The 23,795-nt window shown below is 43.0% G+C and overlaps 1 protein-coding gene across 4 annotated transcripts in view; it reads right to left on the bottom strand.

Moving 5' to 3' along the window:
- The window catches only part of gdf5 (growth differentiation factor 5), a 75,062-nt gene that overhangs the window by 34,417 nt on the left and 16,850 nt on the right, over positions 1 to 23,795 (bottom strand). For 2 of the 4 annotated variants that reach the window (XM_043710863.1, XM_043710862.1), the window contains exon 2: positions 31 to 893. In XM_043710863.1, coding sequence (XP_043566798.1) covers positions 31 to 445 — 415 coding nt within the window. In that variant the 5' untranslated portion in view covers positions 446 to 893. Of the gene's footprint in view, positions 1 to 30; positions 931 to 2,479; positions 2,498 to 23,795 lie in introns of those variants that run through there. The other 2 variants (XM_043710864.1, XM_043710861.1) reach the window with 2 other exon arrangements.

Here is a 23,795-nt window from a genome sequence, read left to right as displayed (position 1 = left end):
GTATCTGCCCCCGGGGGTATCTGGCCCTACCTTCTCCCCTGTCCACGAAGCTGGTGATGGTGTTGGCCGGCGGCTGGGAGCTGCTCCTGTTGAGCCCGCGCCGCTCGCTCCCGGACAGGCTCCGGTACAGGAACAGCATGTAATCGTGAGCGGTCACCTGCGGGCCGCCGGCTTTCTTGGAGCGCCTGCCGGCCGCTCGGCCCTCGCCGCTCCTGCGGTTCGCTTTCCTGGCGGCGGGGGTCAGGGGTACGGCTCGGGCAGCGCCGGGAGCCCATCGGGGGCTCGCTCTCTTGCTCTGGGCGGTGCCCAGGGGTCCCTGGCGCAGGAGCGGCGCAGTGGCGGCGGAGTGAGCGGCGAGGAGCCCGGCCGCGGAGTCGGGACGGGGCAGGTAGCAGATGCAGCTGAGGTAGCTGACCAGGAAGGTGAACTTTCGCACTAATTCCATCCTCGGGGCTCGCCGGGGGCTAAAGCTGCCAGATCAATACCGAGCACCGACTCCCAACACTTCCAGGCAATTTCCTCCAAAACTCTCCGGCGTATTTGATGGATCTGTCCCATAGTGGACTCGGCTTTGGTGACAGTTAATCCCGGGCACTTTCCGACCAGGCAGAGAGAGAGAGAGAGGCTTGAGAAATCAAAACAGCTTTCCTGCAACTTTTGCTCGCTCTTCTTGCTTTTCTCTAACTCCGAGGGTGACTCAGTCCTGGTTTAAATCCCTCACCCTCCAAGGACGAGAAATGCATAACCCTGCCCAGCGCCCTCTCTCTCGCTCTCTTTAAAAAACTTCCAAATTTTGAATCGTTTCCAGTAAAAATATTTCACACTCCCACGATTAAGACAGGTGCCCGCCACTAAATCTGCTCTCCCCAATCGGCCAGAGAATTTCAGCAACACTGCGAGAGAGGGAGAAGGGTAACAGAGAGAGAAAAAAAAGTCTTTAATTACTTGCTGATGTTGAACAGTCTGCCTGTCCAAAGTTGTTTGGGTGAAATATATTTCTGTTAAATATTACACACATATAGAAGATTAAATGTCTCTCCATTCAAGAACAGGACACTGAGACACACACACACACACAGAAAGGTGCGTTTCAAGCCTCACTCTCCTTCCCAACATTGTCATGGGGAGTCTCCGCTTCCTGGGAATAGAATTCCCGGCTGCTTTGGCCTCATTAGCACCAAACCTAAGATCCTAACCAATTCACTTTTCCAGAAAGCAAGAGCCCTCCCGCCCCAGTTCCAAGCTGCATCCACTTTGGAATATTTCGTATAGGACATTGCGGGGGTGGGGTGGGGGGGGGGGGGGTCCCCTGGCGTAACGTCAGGGACATCTCCATCCAAATCGCCAGCGCCTCTTAGACTGGATCCCCTGGGATCCCTCTAGTTGCTAAACCGACAGTCCTGTCCCTGAGACATACACCCTTTTTACATTTACTCTTCTGGGGAAGGGGGTATCGACCGGAAAGGTTAACTCTGATTTCTCTCCACAGATGCTGCCAGACCTGCTGAGCTTTTCCAGCACTTTCTCTTTTTGTTTCTGATTTACAGCATCCGTGGTTGTTTCGGTTTTTCTTTCCATTTAACATGTGCTTTATTTTGATCGGAAATCTTTATCGACCCATTTGGTGAGATTTTAGCAACTGACGTTGAAGTGACCAGCAAATAATTTGCTGGAAATCTGAAATATAAAAAAAACAGAAAGTGCTGGACTAACTCATCAGATCGGGGGAGGGGGGTGTTCAGTTTCAAATAATGGACGTGAAATAAGAAGCTTGTCTCTGCCTCCAGCGATGCTGTCAGTTCCTCCAGCACTTTCCGTTTTTCTTCTTGAAATAAGGTGGGCAGGGCAAGATTTAACCTCAGATCTGACCTTAGCTGCCTTCTTATTGGCTCACAGAATGGTTATAGCTCTGAGGGAGGCCATTCAGCTCACCATGTCCGTTAGGGCTGGCAGGAATAACTCACTGGGTGCCACTGCCCCTGACTTTGTCCCGCGAGCTTTGCATTGCTTTATCTCGACAGACAATTGCCCAGTTCTCTTCTGAAAGCTACAACTGAATCTACTTTCAGCACACCCTCAGGCAGCACTTTCCAAGCCCCAACCTAATGGTGAAAAATTGAATATAGATTCTCATTGATCGCCACTGGTTAATACCAAACGTCCCATCGCATTATTCAAAGACAAGTGGGGAGAATTCTTCCTTGTGAGTCTGCCAATACTTATTCCTTGACCAAAATCACTGAATGTAGACTATCCAGACATTATCATTTTGCTGCTTGTGATGAAATTGGTTGTTGCATTTCTGACATTACAACAATGACTGCCGTTTGAAAGTGAATATAAACTGTGAAGCCTTATAATACAAGTTCCTTCTGAGAGAAGGGATAGCAGTTTAAGAAAAAGGAAGGACTGTGGATGATTTTATGGAGAGTTTAATAATGCAGTTTTGAAAGGGGAAAGAAGAAGAATCAGTCATTACCGTCATCTCTGAGTTGGGTCTGACAAGGGGCAGAGTGAGCAGAGTTCCCCTGGAGTAGATCAGCACAAGCGTTTGGAGGGTTTATTTCCGAGCTGTACATCTCTATGACTCTGTGATGACGCTTCGGCGGGTCGGTGTGGACTTGTTGGGCCGAAGGGCCTGTTTCCACACTGTAAGTAATCTAATCTAAAAAAAAGAAGAATCAGTCATTACCGTCATCTCTAAGTTGGGTCTGGGTCTGACAAGGGGCAGAGTGAGCAGAGTTCCCCTGGAGTAGATCAGCACAAGCATTTGGAGGGTTTATTTCCGAGCTGTACATCTCTATGACTCTGTGATGACTCTGACAATCCATTTGCAAAGATCTGGCAAAATTGAAGTATAATGTGGAACATGCAGAATGTGGTAGGAAGAGTAACAAAGAAACATGTTATTGAAATGGTGAGAGATTGGGGAGCTTTGAAATGAATAGAGATCTGGGTGTCCCAGTGCATGAATGGCAAGCAGTCTGCAGGAACAGAAAGTAATTCGGAAATTTGATAGAATGTTACCATTTGTTGCAAGGTAGAATTGAATACAACAGTAGGGAGATTGTGCTACAGTTATACAGGGCATTGATGGGACCAAAGCAAAGGACTGCGTACAACATTAATCTCCTTATCTAAGGCAGGATGGACATTGGGAGTAGTTTAAAGAAGGTTTATTGGTGGAAAACTTAGAATGAGTGAGTTGCCTTATGAAGAAACGTTGGACAGGTTCGGCTTATATCCAAGAGGTAAATAGATACTAGGTGGGCAAGGGGATGAATAGTTATCAAGGGTAGACAGGAGTGTGGGATAATCACATCACCATGGTCTTATTACATGATGCGGAGGCTGTCGGAGCCATATGGTCTAGTCCTGCTCATAATTCATACATTCTGATGTCTGTTGGCAGATATTTTCCGAAACAAGTTGTTCAGGAATGTTATGCCACATCTCTTTTATTTATTCACTCATGGGACATGGGCAGTTAAGAGTCAACTATGGGTCTGGAATCATACATAGGCCAGACCAGGTGAGAATGGTATATTTCTTTCTCTGAAGGCCATTAGGGAACCAGATGATTTTTCATGACAATCAATACTGGGTTTATGTTCATCCATAGATCCTCAATTCCAGATTCTTTATTGAGTTCAAATTCCACCATCTGCCATGGCAGGATTTGATTCCAGGTCCCCAGAGTAATAATGGAGTTTCTGGATTAATAGTCTAGCAATAACACCAGTATTATCTCCCTGATTGCCTCCCCTCCTCTAGCAGATGGGACTTGAACTCAGACCTCCTGGCTGAAAGATAGGGACACCACCAATGTGCTACAACTGTCCTTTATGTGTATGTTTATGTAATTGTTGGAAAGTCACGAGCAAGGGACTATATGAGTGATGAAGTTTGAATTCAGGGAGTGAATTGGAGTTGGGAGTCCAAAGACAAGAAAGATGGAAGGAGAGAACACACAAGCAACTTAGCATTGAGGTTTAATCTGAACACAAAGGTTTCTCATAGTTGATGTTGGAAATATGAGGGATGAGAAGGAGTTTGGGTAGAACATGCATAATATGTATTGGATGTGAGCAGTAAACATATTGATAAAACAAAGGTGAACAAGGTGTGTTTACACTCTACATTTTACACTGTAGCTGCAACAAAAATTGCCTGTCTTATAAATAACCACTACACTATTTTTGTAGATTATTAACACTTCTGTTTTTATAGAATTTCTGTACATTTCAGTTTGTAGTTTCTGCTTCTTTCTCCAGGCACTGACAGTGAACTGAACGCTTTATTTTGTATATGTTAAATTCTGTGCTGGTTTAATAATTCTTAGTGTGAGACTATGTACAACAGGGAATAAACTGAGCTTCAGCAGCAAAAATTGAGACAATTTAAGGCAGATTTAATGCATCACAAACTTGTGTCATTAATCCTTAAGCTTAAAATTCAAATGAGGAAAGATTTAAGTTGGCTCAAATGGATCATTTACACTAGCATTGATGCAGGGGCCAAATGACCTCTTTTTCTGCCCTATAACCCTTATAAGGACTGCAGCCCTCAGGCGTGAGAGCATGTGACTGAGTTTTATGTATCACTTGAAAATCCAAAATATCATGGAATATCTTTCATGATTTGATGGGGATTGGGAAGGTAGTGGTGGCATGAGAATAGTGAGTAGACCAGTGGGGTAAGTAAAAGTATTTCAGGTGAAGCCCAATGAAGGAGAAGGATGCTTGTAATTTAATGGCCCTGGTGGAGGTGTTCAGGATTAGAAGATTTTGTTGGGAATGTTCAGAGTTAGGAAAAAGTGAGGACTGCAGATGCTGGAGATCAGAGTTGAAAAGTGTGCTGCTGGAGAAGTACAGCTGGTCTGGCAGCATCCGAGGAGCAGGAGAGTCAATATTTTGAGAATAAGCTTCCTGATTCCTGATGAAGAACTCGTGTTCAAAACGTCTCTCCTGCTCCTCGGATGCTGTGCTTTTCCAATACCACACTTTTCAACAATGTTCAGGATTAGAAAATATTGGGGGACTGTTCTGCTAGTATATGCTAGAGGTCTTCAGAGTATTTGAGAAGACTTGTAGCTCAGGTTGTGGATGAGGTTATTGACTTGCTCAGTGAGCTGGGAAGTTTGTCTGCAGACATTTTGTCACCATGCTAGGTAATATCATCAATGAGCCTCCAGTGAAACGTTGGTGTTCTGTCTCGCTTGCTATTTGTGTGCCTGGGTCGGCCAGGTTTGGTAGTTTCATTTCCGGTTTTGTTGCTGACACCACCAACCCCAGCAGACCCAGACACAGAAATAGAAAGTGGGACAGAACACCAACGTTTCACCAGAGGCTCACTGATGATGTTACCGAGCATGGTGACAAAACATCTGTGAACAAACTTACCAGCTCAGCGAGCAAGTCAACAACCTCATACTAGAGATCTGTTCAGGATTAGATGGTGCTAGAGATCTGTTCAGGATTATAAGATGCCTTTGTGGTGTAGTTAAATCAACCGTGCTGTGAAGAAGGGGGTTCTAGGAGTTTGACCCACTCGTGATGAAGGAATACTGATCTAATTCCAAGTCAGTTTGATGTGTCACAAGGAAGGGAACTCGGGGCTGGAATGTTCCATCATACTCCTGGCATTAGAGTGCCAGGCAGTTAGTGCTGAGGTGGTTAGGGAGCATTAGCTGGAGGTGGGGAAGAATGTCAGTGACGGTGGTCAATGATGAGTGGGAGGCTGGTGTGGCTGGTGTCAGGCTGAGCAGCAGTGAGGTTGTGGGAAAGTCAGAACAGGGAGTGGTGTTCACATGTTATGTCCCGCAGTGGTGGGGGCAAAGGTGTGGTTGTTGTGGAAATGTGTTGGTCTATATAGTCAGGCAGAGGGGATTTGATTTTCAGTAGTCCAAGGGTGTATAAAGAGACTGGGGAGGTGTATTTGTGGATGTGTGCAGTAGTTGGGGTTAAGTTAGACTAGGTTTTTGAGTGACTATTAGCTTAATGAAAGCAGAACGCCCTAAATTCTCTGACATTAGGGGTGTATCTGGTAGGTTCTGAATACAAAGTAGTTGCTCCTCAGAAGCTTCCCTTTCCCAGGTAAATCCCATAAAGTCTGCTGTCTGGTATTCTCTAGGATCTTGATACTGCACTGCTGAAATAACTATCTGCCCATTGGAACATCTAGGCCTATGTTCTCACTCATTTCCTTTAAAACCCTCGGATGGAAACCATCTGAACCTGATGCTCTGTCCCTGTGTACTGTAATTATTGTTCTCATTGCTGTTGTTTAGTTTATTTTAATTTTTATTGAGTCCAACATTAGTTGGGACATGTGACATGCTGACCTCTTCTTGTGTAAATACTGATGTACTGTGAGTAGTTACAATGAAGGCATCACTGTTATTCGATTTTAAGGAAGCCAAATGCCTCCGCTTCTGTCAAAGATGATTGTAATATCAATTTTTGTTGATTTTGATATTCCTTTTAAGTTTCTTTTTATATTCCCTTTTGTAGCTCTGTTAGAGATCTGTTTTATATGTCTTTCTCATTTGCCAGGATCTGCGTTTTATGCGTTCTTTGCCTTTTAGTGTAACCTGTCCCTTGCTCCTTTAATTGTGCAAACTATCCTTCTTAGCAAATAGAGCTGTTGCCTCTTAGGAGTTTAAATAGGCTCTATATCAGGTTAAGTCCTGTTTTAAGTACTTCCCACTGACATTCTGTCATTTTACCCATTAATAGATTTGTATAGCTGACTGTTTACTTCACCTGAGGAGCAGGAAAATTGATGGTTCAGGCAAACGATTCCTGATGAAGGGCTTTTGCCCGAAACATCGATTTTCCTGCTCCTCGGATGCTGTCTGACCTGCTGTGCCTTTCCAGCACCACTCTAATCTTGACTCTGATCTCCAGCATCTGCAGTCCTCACCTTCACCCTGTTTACTTCACCTGATGAAGGAGCAGTGTCCTGAAAGCTTGTGATTTTAAATAAACCTATTGGACTGTAACCTGAAGCCATGTGATTTCTGACTCTATTACATAGAACATAGTGCAGTACAGGCCCTTCAGCCGTCGATGTTGCGCCAACCTGTCATACCAATCTGAAGCCCATCTAACCTGCTGTGCAGGCTCGAAGGGCTGAATGGCCTACTCCTGCACCTATTGTCTATTGTCTATTGTCTAACCTACACTATTCCATATGCTTGTTCAATGACGACTTAAATGTACTTAAAGTTGGCAAATCTACTACCGTTGCAGGCAAAGCATTCCTTACCCTTACTATTCTCTAAGTAAAGAAACTATATCTGACATCTGTCCTATATCTATCACCTCTCAATTTAAAGCTATGCCCCCTCATGCTCGCCGTCACCATACTTGGAAAAAGGATCTCCCTGTCCACACTCTGATTATCTTATATGTCTCTATTAAGTCACCTCTCAACCTTCCTCTCTCCAATGAAAAGAGCCTCAAGTCTCTCAGCCTTTCCTCGTAAGACCTTCCCTCCATACCAGGCAACATCCTAGTAAATCTCCTCTGCACCCTTTCCAAAGTTTCCACATCCTTCTTATAATGTGGTGACCAGAACTGTACACAACACTCCAAGTGTGGCCGCACCAGAGTTTGTACAGCTGTAGCATAGCCTCATGGTTCCGGAACTCGATCCCTCTATTAATAAAAGCTAAAACACTGTATGCCTTCTTAACGACATTGAAGTCAGACTCAGAATTTTGGTAGCTCTTTCATGTATCTCCCTTTCAAAATCTAAGTTGAATTTAATCAAATAATGGTTGTGATTCAACCAAGGCTCATACAACTGTGAGCTAAATCTGGCTCATTCCTAGTGACTGAAACTAATTTCTGACGGTGTGGGAATCTGTGTTGACATACATTACTGGCATTTCTTACTCACTTTCGTTTATTAACAACGGATGTATCAGTCCTCATTGTAGATTGCAATCAGCATGAACATGGGTTTTTATTACAAATTACTGACAGTTGTAAGTGTTGGTCATTACTGTACATCACAGACACTGTAAACACGAGTCATTAGAAAAATTAAGCTCAGTGGGAGTATGGGTTCTCCCTGTACATTAGAACTGTGTTGGTCCTGAAGGTAGATTACTCACTGTGTGAATATCAGTACTTATTTTAATTACTGACTGTGTGAGTAATGAATCTTACCCTAAATCTGAGTGCAAGGATTTAACTTCCATGAATCATTTCTACAAAGAGAAAAGAACACAGTCCAGGTTTGAACTTTCAAAATGTACAGCCAGATCCTTCAGAGAGGCTGTTGAGAGTGTATTGCTGGAAAAGCACAGCAGGTCAGGCAGCATCTGAGGAACAGGAGAATCGACGTTTCAGACATAAGCCCTTCATCAGGAATGGCATCAATTCCTGATGCAGGGCTTATGCCCGAATCGTCAATTCTCTTGCTTCTCGGATGCTGCCTGACCTGCTGTGCTTTTCCAGCACCACACTCTCGACTCTGATCTCCAGCATCTGCAGTCCTCACTTTCTCCTTCAGAGAAAGCAGTCCTGAAATTCTTAGTTGCCCAGAGAGTGTTGCAAGAATGGAAATGACTGCCACAGGTAATGGCTGAGGTAAATAGCTAAGCACACAAGCAATAGTGTGAACTGGGAAGAGGTCATCTGGATCCGAGATGGTATGACTATGCTGTTAATATTTTGTAATTCTATGGAATTACGAACTATATGAATTGATATTCAGTGCAAATTACTATCAGTGCATGTATTGATCCTGGCAGTAGAATTCTGATTATAAGGTTATTAAAGAGATTCCACAGTACTAGTTGTTGTCTTACTCCTCTACCTCTTGTCTTTCTCTCCCTGACTGCCTGTAATTATGTTTGTCTATCTTCCTCTATGTCGGTGCGTCCCTTTCCCTTTCTGTTTCTCTGTTTCTCTCCTCTCTATCTCTTACCTTTTTTTCTCAAACACCAGCAGCATTCCCCCCCCACCTATTCTTTCTTCTCTATTTCCACTCTGTGCCTCTCTTCCCTGTCTTTTCTGAGGCTCTTAATTAGAACAATCACTGCATTCCTCATACTATCCAAAATCTGATCCTGGTGATCTCACTTCCTTGCTGCTTTACACCAGCTATTGTGAGAGCTGAAATAAAGGAGTTTTTGCAGCAAAAAGTGAATCTCCAGATTGGGGTTGAATTAATTATTGGTCTACAGGAGAGAGAGAGTTCATCTTGTTGTGTTATAACTTGAACCCAGGTCTCTAGACATTATCTGGATCACTGGATTAACAGTCCAGCAATGAAACCACTAGGCCATCACCTCCCCATAAATATAACAATTCTAACGTAATGTATCTTTAAGACACAGGCCTGTAATGGTACCATAGCACGTACCTGAGGGTATAGAGGTCTCCAACTCTATCTTAATGTGGTCACTTGAAGCATGACATGCTGAAGACGTGTTCTACTGTTTGTAACTAAGAAGCTTAATTCAGTAACAAAACTTACAAACAAGTCAACAGAACACCTATGAGTTCACCAATATCAGGACTCATTGTGGAAGCAGTAATGCAGAGACTTGAACAAGCTGCCCTTCCATCTCGCCAACCCAAACTTTGGGTTCGCTACGTGGATGACACCTTCGTCATCACAAAACAGAATAAATTAGAGAAAACATACAACATCATCAACAATATCCTGACAGGCATAAAATCCACAACAGAGGAGGAAAATGATAACAGACTCCCATTTCTAGACGTGATAGTTGAACGTATAGTTAAGGGAGAGCTTCAAACCAGCATCTACAGAACAACAACAAACACAGACTAAATACTTAACTTCAGAAGCAATCATCCTACCACCTACAAACGGAGCTGCATCAAGACGTTATTTCAATGAGCTACATCACGCCGCAGCAGCCAAGTACTACAAACAACAGACAAAAAATATGTACAAGGTTTTCAAGAAAAATGGGTACCCAATAAACACAATCGCCGATTCCTCAGAAACAAACCCAAACAAGCAGACACAATGCAACCAAAAACTATAGCCTCATTACCTTACATCAAAGACATATCAGAAATGACTTCCAGACTGCTCAGACCCCTTGACATCATAGCAGCCCACAAACCTATCAACACACTTCAACAGTGACTAATGCAACTAAAGGATCAATTAGATACCACTTGCAAATCTAAAGTCGTTTACAAGATGCCATGCTAGAACTGTAGAAAACACTACATCGAAAAAATAAGCAGGAAACTTGCCATCAGGATACATGAACACCACTAGCCACGAAAAGACACAACCCACTACCACTAGTTTCCATACATACAGACAAAGAGGGACACCACTTTGACTGGGACAACACACACATCCTAGGACAGGCAAAACACAGACACGCACGAGAATTCTTAGAAGCATGGCATTCTAACCAGAACTTCTTCAATAAACACATTGACTTAGATCCTATCCACTTTCTCTTGAAAAGAAACGGAAATGACATCACCCACTTTAAGAAACCAAGACCTACAAATAGAGAGGAAGGACATACCACCAGCGCTTCACCAAAGACTCTCATTGATGATGTTACCTAGTATGGTGATGAAATGTTTGGAAACAAATCTTGCAGCTCAGCGAGCTAAACTTATATACAATGCAGCTTAAAATCAGCATTTCCTCTGAAGTGCCTATGACTGTTTATATGGATGTTCCAGTGTAATAAGCATTTATGAGGAGGTGATGGCCTAGAGGTGTTATTGTTGGACTGTTTATCCAGAGACCCAGATAATTTCTGGATATCTGGGTTCAAATCCTGCCATGACAGGTGGTGACATTTGGATTCAGTTTAAAAAAATCTGGAATTATGAGTCTAATAATGACCATGAATCCATTGTTGACTATTGGAAAAAACCCATCAGGTTCACTAATATCATTTACTGAAGGAAACTGCCATTCTTATCTGGTCTGGATTATATGTGACTCCAGGCCCACAGCATTGTGGTTGACTCTTAACTGCCCTGTGTGATGGGCAATAATAAAATACAGCACAGGAACAAGCCCTTTCGTCCACCAACCCAGTGCCGATTCCTAATCCTTAGTTAGATCTGCTGCTTATTGCCCATACACAGTTTCTAACCCTCTGTTCGCATCCTGTTCATGTGATTATCAAGGTACACTTTAATGTGCCTGCTTCCACCAACTCCATCAACAGGGTGTTCCAGGCACCCATCACCCTCTGTGTAAAAAAAAGTTTCTGCGCACTTTTCCTCTAACTTTCCCCTCTCACGTGATTCTGTCCCTTCTTGCAGCTGAATTTTCCACCTTGGGAAAAATCCTCTGACTATCCATCCTATCTATGCCTCTCATAATTTTGTAGACCTCTATTAAGTTGCCCTACAGCCCCTGAATTTCCTGTGAATATAATCCAAGTTTATCCAAGCTCTCCTCATAACTAAAACCATTCAGACCTGACAAACCTTTTCTGCACCCTCTCCAAAGCATCTGGTAGTTTGGTGACCAGAACTGCTCACAATATTCCAAAAGTGGTCTAACTGAAGTTTGATGCAGCTGTAACATCACTTGCCAACTTTTACATTGAATGCCCTGGCTGATAAAGGCCAGCATGCTGTAAGATAGGTATCCACTTGTGTTGCCACTTTCAGGGATCTTTACACCCAGATCCCTCTGTATGCCAATGCTCCTAAGAGTTCTGCCATTTATTGTATAATTCACAGCTGCTTAAACCGTCTTTATGTGCGAGGGAGCTCCAAAGGCTCACAATCCCATGCAAGAAAAAAAAATTCTCATGTCTGTCTTAAATCAGCAACACCTTATTTTTGAATAAAAATGCTCCCACTGTTGTAAGCTTCCTTATCATCTCTTAACCTGTCAGAACCTCGTCTGACGTTATTTGTTTCAATCAGGTCATGTCTTTATAAACTCCAGCAGGTACAAACCTAGCCAGTCTAACTTCTCCCCATAAGATAGTCTGCCCAAATCCAGGTATTAAGTTGAGTGAAACTTTTCTGAACTGCCACTCATGCATTTATATCTCTTCCCAAATAAGGAGACCAATATACAGTACTCCAGATATGGTATTGCCAGTAGTCAGTAGGGTTGTTGCATAACCTTCCTAATTTTATTTTAATTTCCCTTACTATGCACAATAACATTCTGCTTGCTTTCTTGGTAACTTGCTGTACCTGCAGATTAATCTTTTATAATTCATGCACTCAGACACCCAGGTCCCCCTGCATCATTGAACTCTGTAATCGCCTACCATTTATACTTCCTGCCAAAGTGGACTTTCCACACTATACTCCACCTGCCAGAACTTCACCCACCCACTCATCTATATTGCTTGCAGCTCCCCATAACCGACTATGCTGGTTGAGCCAGCGACACCCTCATTCTGTCAATGAATTTTTTAAAAATCTATTGAATCTTTCAGTACTATGTTACCCAAGTCTATTTCTGATGGGAGCTAATATAAGTACTTCCTCATTAGGTCAAATATCCTGCTGAAAACAAAAGCCCACACACATTGGCAAACCACGTCTATCAAAGCTTTGGGAATATTTACTGTAAATACCCTCATGAACAATCCTCAGATGATGTGTATTTGTAGGGTATGACCTAATACACTACAGCAGGAGTACAAAGATCCAAAACACTTATGATTTATCCAATTACCTTCCCTTAAACACATACATTTCATACATCAGGGAGAAAATGTTCATTCTGGAAAGTTTCATTCACTTGATTCTCCCCCGGAAACTCAATGACCAACTATCTGAACAAGTTGCTAGAGAGTGCTAGGTTCGTAGACACGGTACTCCATTAACCTGCAACATAACAATGGTGCCTGCTCCACTTTCAATTCATCTGTTACTAAAACCTTCATTCAGGCCTTTGTTACTTGTAGGTGCAGTAGTTCCAATGTCCTGTTGACTATCCTTGCATCCTGACTTCATTCAGCGTCTTTCTTTCTATATTCTAACTTGCATCAACTCCCATTCACTGATAATTCCTGGGTTCATTGACTTCCTGATCTTGCAGTGACTGGATTTAGAGTTAAAAATCACACAGGTTACAGTCCAGGTTTTACTTCCAGGAGGAAGTGAGGGCTGGAGATCAGAGTCAAAAAGTGTGGTGCTGGAAAAGCACAGCAGGTCAGGTAGCATCCAAGGAGCAGGAGTGTCAACATTTCAAGAATAAGGTCTTCATCAGGAATGTGGGGGTGGTCCAAGGGGGGTGAGAGACAAATGGGAGGGGGGTGGGGCTGGGGGAAAGGTAGCTGGGAATGCAATAGGTGGATGAAGATGGGGGGTGGGTGATGATGATAGGTCAGAGCAGAGAGTAGAGTGGATAGGTGGGAAGGAAGATGGACAGGACAATTCAAGAGGGTGGTGCCAAGTTGGAAGGTTGGTTCTTTCAGATACATTCTATTTTGCTCAAAAAATGCACAATCTGCAGACAGTCAATCCATGTAATATTTTATAAATTACTACTTTGGAAATAGAACCAGTCTGACTCAAGACTGGAATACAGACAGACTCTATCATCACACCTTTAAGGTATTGTCTGAGCTAAGATGTCATCTTTTGTTATAAAACCTTAAGTTATCTCAAGAAGGTCACTTAAAAGAATTTCTGGGCTTTAATATTACTGAACAAAAATCTGCAACCCATTCTAAAAGATGCAAGACTCAACAACAATCCAGTTGAATTCAATATATCATTTCAGTTGAATGACACTGTAATCTTTTGCTATAAATTCTGCTTCTTATGATCTTATGCTTCACAACCACCTGATGAAGGAGCAGCGTTCCGAAAATTAGTGCTTCCAAATAAACCTATTGGACTATAACCTGGTGTTGTGTGATTTTTAACTTTATCCACCACAGTCTAACACCGGCTCCTCCACATCATGGATTTAGAGTCGTAGAATCATACAGCTTGGAAACAGACCCTTCAGCCCAACTAGTCCACACTGACCATGTTCCCAAACTAAATTGTTCCATCTGCCTCACTTTGGCCCATATCCCTCCAAACCCTGCCAGTTCATGAACTTATCCAAATGTCTTTTAAATGTTGTAACTGTGCCTGCATCCATCACTTCCTCTGGCTGGTCATTCCACACATGAATCACTGTCTGTGTAAAATAGTTGCCCCTCGTCTTTTTTAAATCTTCCTCCTCGCACCTTAAAATATGCCTCCTAGTTTTGAATTCCCCCACCTGAGGGAGAAGACCCTTGTTATTCATTTTATCTATGCCCTTCATGATTTTATAAACTTCTATATTTCAATATCATCACTGTCACTTTCAGATCTCTGCATGGTTTCACCCCCTCCCTAATGCTGTAACCTCTTTCAGCACTGTAACTGTATGTAAGCTCTGTGTTGTTTCAACTCTGACCTCTTGGCAACCACCATTGTCTTTGGCTGTCTAGAGCTGGAATTTACCTCTTGAAGCATCTCTAACTCTCATTACGTTTTCTCAAAATACATCGGCAGCAACAAAAAAAGGGCACCTTCATTGGCATCTTCCAAACCTACTACATCTACCAACTACAAAGACAGAAGATATGTGGGAACATCACCATCTGCAACTTCTCCTCCGAGCCACTAACCATCCTGACCCGGAAATATATCACCCCTCCTTCAGTGTCACTGGGTCAAAATCCTCGAACTCCCACCCTAATGAAACTGTGGGTTACCTCCAGCAAATGAACTGCAGCAGTTCAAGAACACATCTCACCACCAATATCTTTGACACAACTAGGGACGGGTAATAAATACTGGCCCAGCCACATCCCATGAACAAATATTTATTATAAAATCTTTTATTTATTTGACCAAACATTTGACTAGCTGTTCCAAAACTCTTTATGTGGCTTGATGTCAAATTTAATTTGATAACACTCCTGTGAAGTTTCTTGGGTTGCTTTACTGAGATAAAAACACCATATTTGTCATAGTTATTGAAGGTTTCATTTGTATTCTAGGAGGATAAGATTAAATAGGCTGAATGGCCTTTTCGATCTGAGGCCCTTGAGAACTATGACTATCCTCCCAGTGAGAGTTTCAACCTGAACAGTTCTGACCTGTAATGCTTACAACCAGTCGTAGGGGACCTTTGTATAATCTACAACGTTTCACACCTCTTTCCAACTCATGTACCTCAATTAACAGGCTAATAAAACCCTTCAGCTGCCTCTTTATGAAAATAACATAGCAGATCTGTGTTTTGAAATGCCTACTGTTTCTACAAGTGAGCAAGTAGTTAACATTTTTAGGTGATAACTGGACTGTCAATCAGTGTAAAGTGAGTGGGTTAAACACTTCTGCTGAGATTATGGTAAGAATGTAGTAATCTAAGAGTCCTTAGATGCTGGGAAAATCCAAGAGCTTTGGAAAACTGCCAACTTCAAAAAGGAAGGGAAACGTGAAAACGGCCAGTTAGCTAAGCATCTGTCATAAGGAAAATGTTAGAGACAATGCTGAAGGATGTAATTGCAGAGCATTTAGAAATAATAATATAACCGAGCAGACTCAGTATGGCTTCATGAAGAGGACATCATGCCTGACAAATTATTCTAATCCTTTGAGGAGGTAACAAACAGGATAGATAAAGGAGAAACAGTCGATGTAATATATTTGGATTGTCAAAAGGCATTCAGTACGGTAATATGACATGCAAATAAGATAAGAGCTGTAGGGAGAGGCTGAACAGGCTGGGGCTGTTTTCCCTGGAGCGTCGGAGGTTGAGAGGTGACCTTATAGAGGTTTACAAAATCATGAGGATAGGATAAACAGACAAAGTCTTTTCCCTGGGGTTGGGAAGTCCAGAACTAGAGGGCATAGGTTTAGGGTGAGAGGAGAAAGATATAAAAGAGACATAAGGGGCAACTTTTTCACACAGAGGGTGGTACGGGTATGGAATGAGCTGCCAGAAGAAGTGGTGGAGGCTGGTACAATTGCAACATTTAAGAGGCATTTGGATGGGTATATGAATAGGAAGGGTTTGGAGGGAAATGGGCCGGGTGCTGGCAGGTGGGACTAGATTGGGTTGAGATATCTGGTCGGCAAAGATGGGTTGGACCGAAGGGTCTATTTCCATGCTGTACATCTCTATGACTCTATGACTCTAATGTATTATCATAGAGAGAGGATTGGCCAGCTAATACAAATCAGAGAGTTGGGTTATGGGGAGCTTTGTCAGAATAGTAACCTGTAACTACAGGAGTACTGTAGGGATCAGTGCTGAGGCCATACATGTTTACAATATATATTAATGATTCATATGAAGGAAGTGAATATTATATAACCAAGTTACAGATGACACGAAAGTAGTTGGGAAGGCAAGTGGTTAGGATGACACAAAGAGTCTGCAGAGGGATCCAGACAGGTTAGGTGAATGGCAAAAACTTGGCAGTTGGAATGTAAGGTTGGAAAATATGAGATCATACAGTTTGGCAGGAAGCTAGCAGAGCTGAATATTATCTAGATGGAGAAAAATTGCAGAAAACCGCAATACAGAGGGAATTTTGTCTATAAATCACAAAAAAAGCATCTAAGTTCAATGAGTATTAGGAATGAAGATGGAGTATAAAAGTAGATAAGTTTTGTTAAAACCGTATTAGACACTAGTCAAACTGCAGCTAAAATATTGTGAGCAATTTTGGGCCCCTTATCTAGGGTATGACATGCTGGCATTAGGGTGCAGCCCAGAAAAGGGTCACCAGGTTTATTCTGGGTAGGGAAGGTTAAATTGGGCCTGTGCTCATTAGAATTTACAAGAATGAGAAGTGATCTTATTGAAACATACAAGGTTCTTTAAAGAATTGACAGAGGAGAAGTTTCCCCTTGTGGGAGCATCAAGGACCAAAGGATATCATTTCAGAGAAATGGGATGCCAAACTGAGATAGAGGTGAGGACAAAGTTTCTTTCTTGGGTAGAATGAACAATTGGGATAGAATCATAGAATCCCTACAACATGGAAACAGGCCCTTTGGCTCAACGAGTCCATACTGACCCTCCAAAGAATAATCCGCCCAAACCCATTCCCCTACTGTATATTTACCCCTGAATAATGCACCTAACCTACACGTCCCAACACTATGGGGCAATTTCCCATGGCCAATTCACCTAAGCTGCACATCTTCAGCTTGTGGGAAGAAACCCAAACAGACACAGGGAGAATGTGCAAACTCCACACAGTCAGTCGCCCGAGGCTGGAATCAAACCCGGGTCCCTGGCACTGTGAAGCAGCAGTGCTAACGACTGAGCCAGGAAAGTGAATCTGTGGAATTCTTTACTGCAGAGGGTTATCATGGCTGGGTCATTAAGTATATTCAAGGCTGAGATAAGCAGATTTTTAATCAGTAAGGAAATCAAGGGTTATGGGGAAAAGGCAGGGAAGTGGAGTTGAGGATGATCAGATTAGCCAAGATCTCATTGAATGGAGGAACAGACTCAATGAGCTGGATGGCCTATTTCTACTCATATGTCTTATGGTCTTTCATGAAGGTCTAACCATCTTCCTTCAGTCACCATGTGGTTTCCAACGTTACAACAGGGCTACACTTGAACTAAAACAAACTAGCTCATTCTCAGATTGTGACAGAGGCAATATAAATGCAAGATCTTTCTTTCATTCTCTCTGTGACAATTTGTATGAACAATATTCTCTGTCATGTAACTAATAAGCACCAACTCCACCCAATCTGTCCGTGGTAACCCCTTGCTGGTGTCCAAAAACAACAGACAAATGTTCCATTTCAGCAGCCAATAGAGAGACATTTGAAATGATATCTAGACAATTCACAAAAGCCACTCCTATCTCCAGTGATTTTTCCAAGAGAGGAAATTCCTCCTCATCTCTGTCTGAATTTGGCACCCCTTTGCTCTAAACTGATGTCCACAAGGGGGACAAAACCTCTCACCTGCCAATTCCTCTATGAATCTTGTATGTTTCATTAAGATCGTTTCTCATTGGTCTGAATTCCAACAAGTACATTCCCAACTTAATCTCTCCTGATAAGGCAGTCCCTCCATACCCAGAGTCCGCCTGGCGAACCTTCTCTGGACTGCCGCTAATGCTCATTGTTTGTGGAGAGTAAAATGATTGACTGACCAGTAAGAACAGTAGGTCAGCAAGGGTTTGGCTGGTACCATCTCAGGCAGGAGGTTACTGAAGGAGGTGAGGGAGATGCCCTTTTCAGATGGTTGGACGTACTGTGGGAGCCCTATGTCGGCTGCTTCCTACCATCTGTGTCTTGGCTCTGCTGTACATGGGGCCACGTTCTCATCCAACAGCCTCTGAACTGTTATTAACTACCAAAGAGGATGTGAACCATAAACTCGACTCCATCATCTTACCTTCTCTGAAGTGATTTTCAAATTGGCAGGCTGTAACGAGTGGGTACCTCAAAAATGTGTGCTGGGAGGCCAGCTATTTGCAATATATATTAATGATTTGGATGAGGAAACAAAATGTAACATCTCAAAGTTTGCAGGCGATACCAAGTTGATTGGGAGGGTGAACTGTGAGAAGGATGCAGAAATCCAGGGAAATAGATGGTGATAGCTTGAAAAATGTCCATAATACTGGGGGAGGTGGTGCTGGATGTCTTGAAATGCATAAAATGGATAAACCCCCAGGACCTGATCTGGTGTACCCTAGAACTATGTGGGAAGCTGGGGAAGTGATTGCTGGGTCTCTTGCTGAGATATTTGTATCATCGATAGTTACAGGTGCGGTGCTGGAAGGCTGGAGGTTGGCTAACGTGGTGCCACTGTTTAGGAAAGGTGATAAGGACAAGCCAGGAAAGTATAGACCAGTGAGCCTGACATTGGTGATGGGCAAGTTGTTGGAGGGAATCCTAAGGGACGGGATGTACATGTATTTGGAAAGACAAGGACTGATTAGGGATGGTCAACATGGCTTTGTGCATGGGAAATCATGTCTTACAAAGTTGATTGAGTTTTTTTGAAGAAGTACCAAAGAGGATTGATGAAGGCACAGCGATAGATGTGATCTATATGGACTTCAGTAAGGCGTTCGACAAGGTTCCTCATATGGACTTCAGTAAGGCGTTCGACAAGGTTCCTCATGGGAGACTGGTTAGCAAGGTTAGAGCTCACGGAATACAGAGACAACTAGCCATTTGGATACAGAACTGGCTCAAAGGTAGAAGACAGAGGGTGGTGGTTGTTTTTCAGACTGGAGGCCTGTGACCAGTGGAGTGCCACAAGGATCGGTGCTGGGTCACTACTTTTGGTCATTTACACAAATGATTTGGATGTGAGCATAAGAGGTACAGTTAGTAAGTTTGCAGATGACACCAAAATTGGAGGTGTAGTGGACAGTGAAGAAAGTTACCTCAGATTACAACGGGATCTTGACCAGATGAGCCACTGGGCCGAGAAGTGACAGATAGAGTTTAATTCAGATAAATGCGAGGTGCTGCATTTTGGGAAAGCAAATCTTAGCAGGACTTATACACTTAAATGGTAAGGTCCTAGGGAGCGTTGCTGAACAAAGAGACCTTGGAGTGCAGGTTCATAGCTCTTTGAAAGTAGAGTCGCAGGTAGATAGGATAGTGAAGAAGGATTGGTGCTGGGTCCTCTACTTTTTGTCATTTACATAGATGATTTGGATGTGAGCTTAAGAGGTACAGTTAGTAAATTTGCAGATTACACCAAAATTGGAGGTGTAGTGGACAGCGAAGAAGGTTAACTCAGATTACAACAGGATGTTGATCAGATGAGCCAATGAGTTGAGTAGTGGCAGATGGAGTTTAATTCAGATAAATGCGAGGTGCTGCATTTTGGAAAAGCAAACCTTAGCAGGACTTATACACTTAATGGTAAGGTCCTGGGAGTGTTGCTGAACAAAGAGACCTTGGAGTGCAGGTTCATAGCTCTTTGAAAGTAGAGTCGCAGGTAGATAGGATAGTGAAAAAGGTGTTTGATTTACTTTCCTTTATTGGTCAGAGTATTGAGTACAGTAGTTGCGAGGTCATGTTGCAGCTGTACAAAACATTGGTTAGGCCACTGTTGGAATATTACGTGCAATTCTAGTCTCCTTCCTATTGGAAGGATGTTGTGAAACTTGAAAGGGCTCAGAAAAGATTTACAAGGATGTTGCCAGGGTTGGAGGATTTGAGTTTTGGCGAGAGGTTGAACATGCTGAGGCTGTTTTCCCTGGAGCATTGGAGGGTGAGGGGTTACCTTATGGAGGTTTATAAAATCATGAGGGGCATGGATAGGGTAATTAGACAAAGTCTTATCCCTGGTGTGGAGGAGTCTAGAACTAGTGGGCTTAGGTTTAGGGTGAGAGGGGAAAGATATAAAAGAGACCTAAGGGGCACTTTTTGATGCAGAGGGTGGTACGTGTGTGGAATGGGCTGCCAGAGGAAGTGGTGGAGGCTGGTACAATTGCAACATTTAAAAGGCATCTGAATGGGTATATGATTAGGAAGGGTTTGGAGAGATTTGGGCCAGGTGCTGGCGAGTGGGACTAGATTGGGTTGGGATATCTGGTTGGCATGGACGGGTTGGACCGAAGGGTCTGTTTCCGTGCTGTACATCTCTCCGACTCTATGATCTGGACAGGTTGGGTGAGTGGGAAAGTTAATGGCAGATGCAGTATAATTTGGCAAGGTTATTCACTTTGGAAGCATAAACAAAAACACAGATTACTACCTGAATGACTGTAAATTGGGAGAGGGGAGTGTGCAGCAGGACCTGGGTGTCCTTGTGCACCAATCACTGAAGGTAGGTATGCAGGTGCAGCATGCGGTAAAGGTGGTCAATGGTATGTTGGCATTCATTGTGAGAGGTTTCAAGTTCAGGAGCAGGGATGTGTTACAGTTATTCAGGGTCTTGGTGAGGCCACACCAAGAATATTGTGGGCAGTTTTGGTCTCCTTTTCTCGGGAAGGATGCTCTTGCTCTTGAGGGAGTGCAGCGAGGGTTCCCCAGGCTGATTCTGGGGATGGTGGGACTGACGCATGAGGAGAGATTCACTAGGTTAGGATTGTCTTTGCTGGAGTTCAGATGAATGAGGGGAGGGTATCTCAAGAGACTTATAAAACTTTAACAGGACCAGACAGGGTAGATACAGGGAGAATGTTCCCGATGGTGGGTGCATCCAGAACCAAGGGTTATAACCTGAGGATTTGTGGTGGACCGTTGAGGATGGAGATGAGGAGACATTTCTTTACTCAAAGAATGGGTGAGCCTGTGGAATTCTTTACCACCGGAAGGAGTTGATGCCAAAACATTGAATGCATTCAAGAGGCAGCTAGATATAGCACTTGTGGTGAATGGGGTCAAAGGTTATGTGGAGAAAGCAGGATTAGGATATTGAGTTGGACGATCAGCCATGATCGTGATGAATGCAGGAACAAGCCTCTTGAAGGGCTGAATGGCCTCTTCCTGCTCCTCTCTTCTATGTTTCTTTTAATAATCACAAGGCCATGCCTCTGAATAAGGCCATATTGCGAGTTCGCTACTTCCACTTGGTTTCAATGTTTTCGTAACCTTGCCCCATCCACTCTGTAACCTCCTCCAGCTTCATAAGCTCTTCACTCTCTGCCTCTTACACCATCCTCTGACTTTAGTCACTTCATGATTACCTTCAACCACCAAGCCCATAAGCTCTGAAATTTCCTTCCTGCAGCTCCCCAGCTACCTATAAGCTCACCCCTCTCGCCCTCAACCCCTCTGTCAGTACTGCTTCAGTTGGTGCCTGGAACTCACAAGGTTCTAGGTTCAAGTTCTACTTCAGATCTTCAGCACAAAACTCCCAACTGTCACCAACGCTACTTAGACAGCACCTTCCAACCCACGACCACTTCCATCTAGGGCAGCAGGTACATGGGAACACCACTCCTTGCAAGTTCACCTCTGAGCCACTCACCATTCTGACTTGGAAATATATCGACGTTCCTTCACTGTCGCTGGGACAAGATCCTGGAACTCCCTCCCCAAGGGCATTGTGGGTCAACCCACAGCAGATAGACTGCAGCGGTTCAGAAACGCAGGTCATCACCACCTTCTCGGGGTAGCTAGGGACGGGCAATGAATGCGGACACAGTCAACTATGCCTATATCCCACAAGTGAATAAAACATATTTAAGTGCAGCAGTAAGGGAATGCTGCCTGGTTAGAGCCACTGTCTTTCAATTGAGCCACAACACCAAGGTCCCATCTGACTGTTTAGGTGAAAGTGAAATTCCCACAGTATTACTTATCACCTCAGTGTGTGTGGGAACGAGATTGCTGCATTATAACAACATAAGAAAAATACTTTATTGCCTATAAACGACTTGAGTTGGCCGTGAGAAAGCACTATATAAAACTAAGCTTTTCTTACCTCCAAACATATAGCAAAGTCTAAGGGTATGCTATCAGCCATTTAGGACTGAGATGAGGAGAAATTTCTTCACTCAGGGAGCAGTGATCCTGTGGAAATCTCTGTCATAGAAAGTAGTTGAGACCATAATGTTTTCAACAAAGAATTGGAAATAGTTCTTAGGGCTAAAGAGATCAAAGAGCATAGGGAGGAAACAAGAACAGGGTGCTGAGTTAGATGATCAGCCACAATCATATTGACAGAGGAATTGGATTAAAGGGCTGAATGGCCTCCTCCAAGTCCTATTTTCTATGTTTCTAAGTTTCTTTGACTGGTTTTCGATACTGCTCCTCATACCTGCTCTGTGGCTCAATGTCAATACTTTTCTTCATTGTCTCTCGTAAGAAGTGTTTTAAAACATGTATACTAAAGGCACTATTTAAATGCAGCTGTTGGCGTTCTTTCATTATTGGTGCCATTTAAACATCCTCTCACTGTTGACTTCAATAACTCATTCAGCTGAATGTTGTAACAATGTAATAAAAACTAAAAGGATGTTAATTTTAGTTATGTGTGAGCAGGTAAGGCATAAAGAATATACCTTATACTATTGCAAGCATCTTGTGTGGATCTACAGATAGAGTAATAGTCATACATCCATGATGGTACTTCTGCTGTGCTGTAAGAGATGGTGTTATGACATCACATAGAAGATACATCTAATATTTGCAGAGAGGGTTATTGCTTCAGTAATGGAAATACATGTACATTTCCTTATACATTTCTGAGAAGAGAGACAGGAGATAACAGAAGCCTGAACATGCGTACCCAGTAGGTTCAGGGACAGCTTCTTCCTGGCCATCACTAGACTATTGCATGGACTCTCTAGCCTCAAATAATGCTGATTTTGCTAATGGTGATCTCTCTTGTAAGCCCTGTGCAATGTTACTTGTACACCTCTGTCTAAATCTTTTGTTCGGTACATCCTTGCTTACTATGATCTGCTTGTACTGCTCGTAAACAAATCTTTTCACTGCACGTCAGTACACGAGGTAATAAATAAATCAATCAATAATTACTGAAGGTTTCTGTCCCATATTCATCAGGACAAATCCAAGAATTCCAAATTTCAAACAATCACAACAATTTGTACCATGGGAGAAAGGGGTGCTGATTGGCTGACGAGCTGATATTGATTAGCTGAGGCAATGCCAACGACAAAGCAACAGTTAACTATAAGCTCCCGGATAATTCAAAACCCAGAGCTTAGTGACATGTCATTTTAAAGTTAGTCATGATCAATGAGCTGGATTTAAGTAACAGACTAACAGAATACTAACAGTAATCAAATATGATTGAGTTTCAGTATAGTGTTTCAAGGAAAGAACCTTGTTCATATTTTAGATTTCAGCCAGGTTTGTACTATTCCAGAAAGCCAAGTGGAG

Source organism: Chiloscyllium plagiosum, chromosome 20 (assembly GCF_004010195.1).
Source record: "Chiloscyllium plagiosum isolate BGI_BamShark_2017 chromosome 20, ASM401019v2, whole genome shotgun sequence".
Lineage (NCBI taxonomy): Eukaryota > Metazoa > Chordata > Chondrichthyes > Orectolobiformes > Hemiscylliidae > Chiloscyllium > Chiloscyllium plagiosum.
This window is presented reverse-complemented; position numbering and strand designations above follow the sequence as displayed.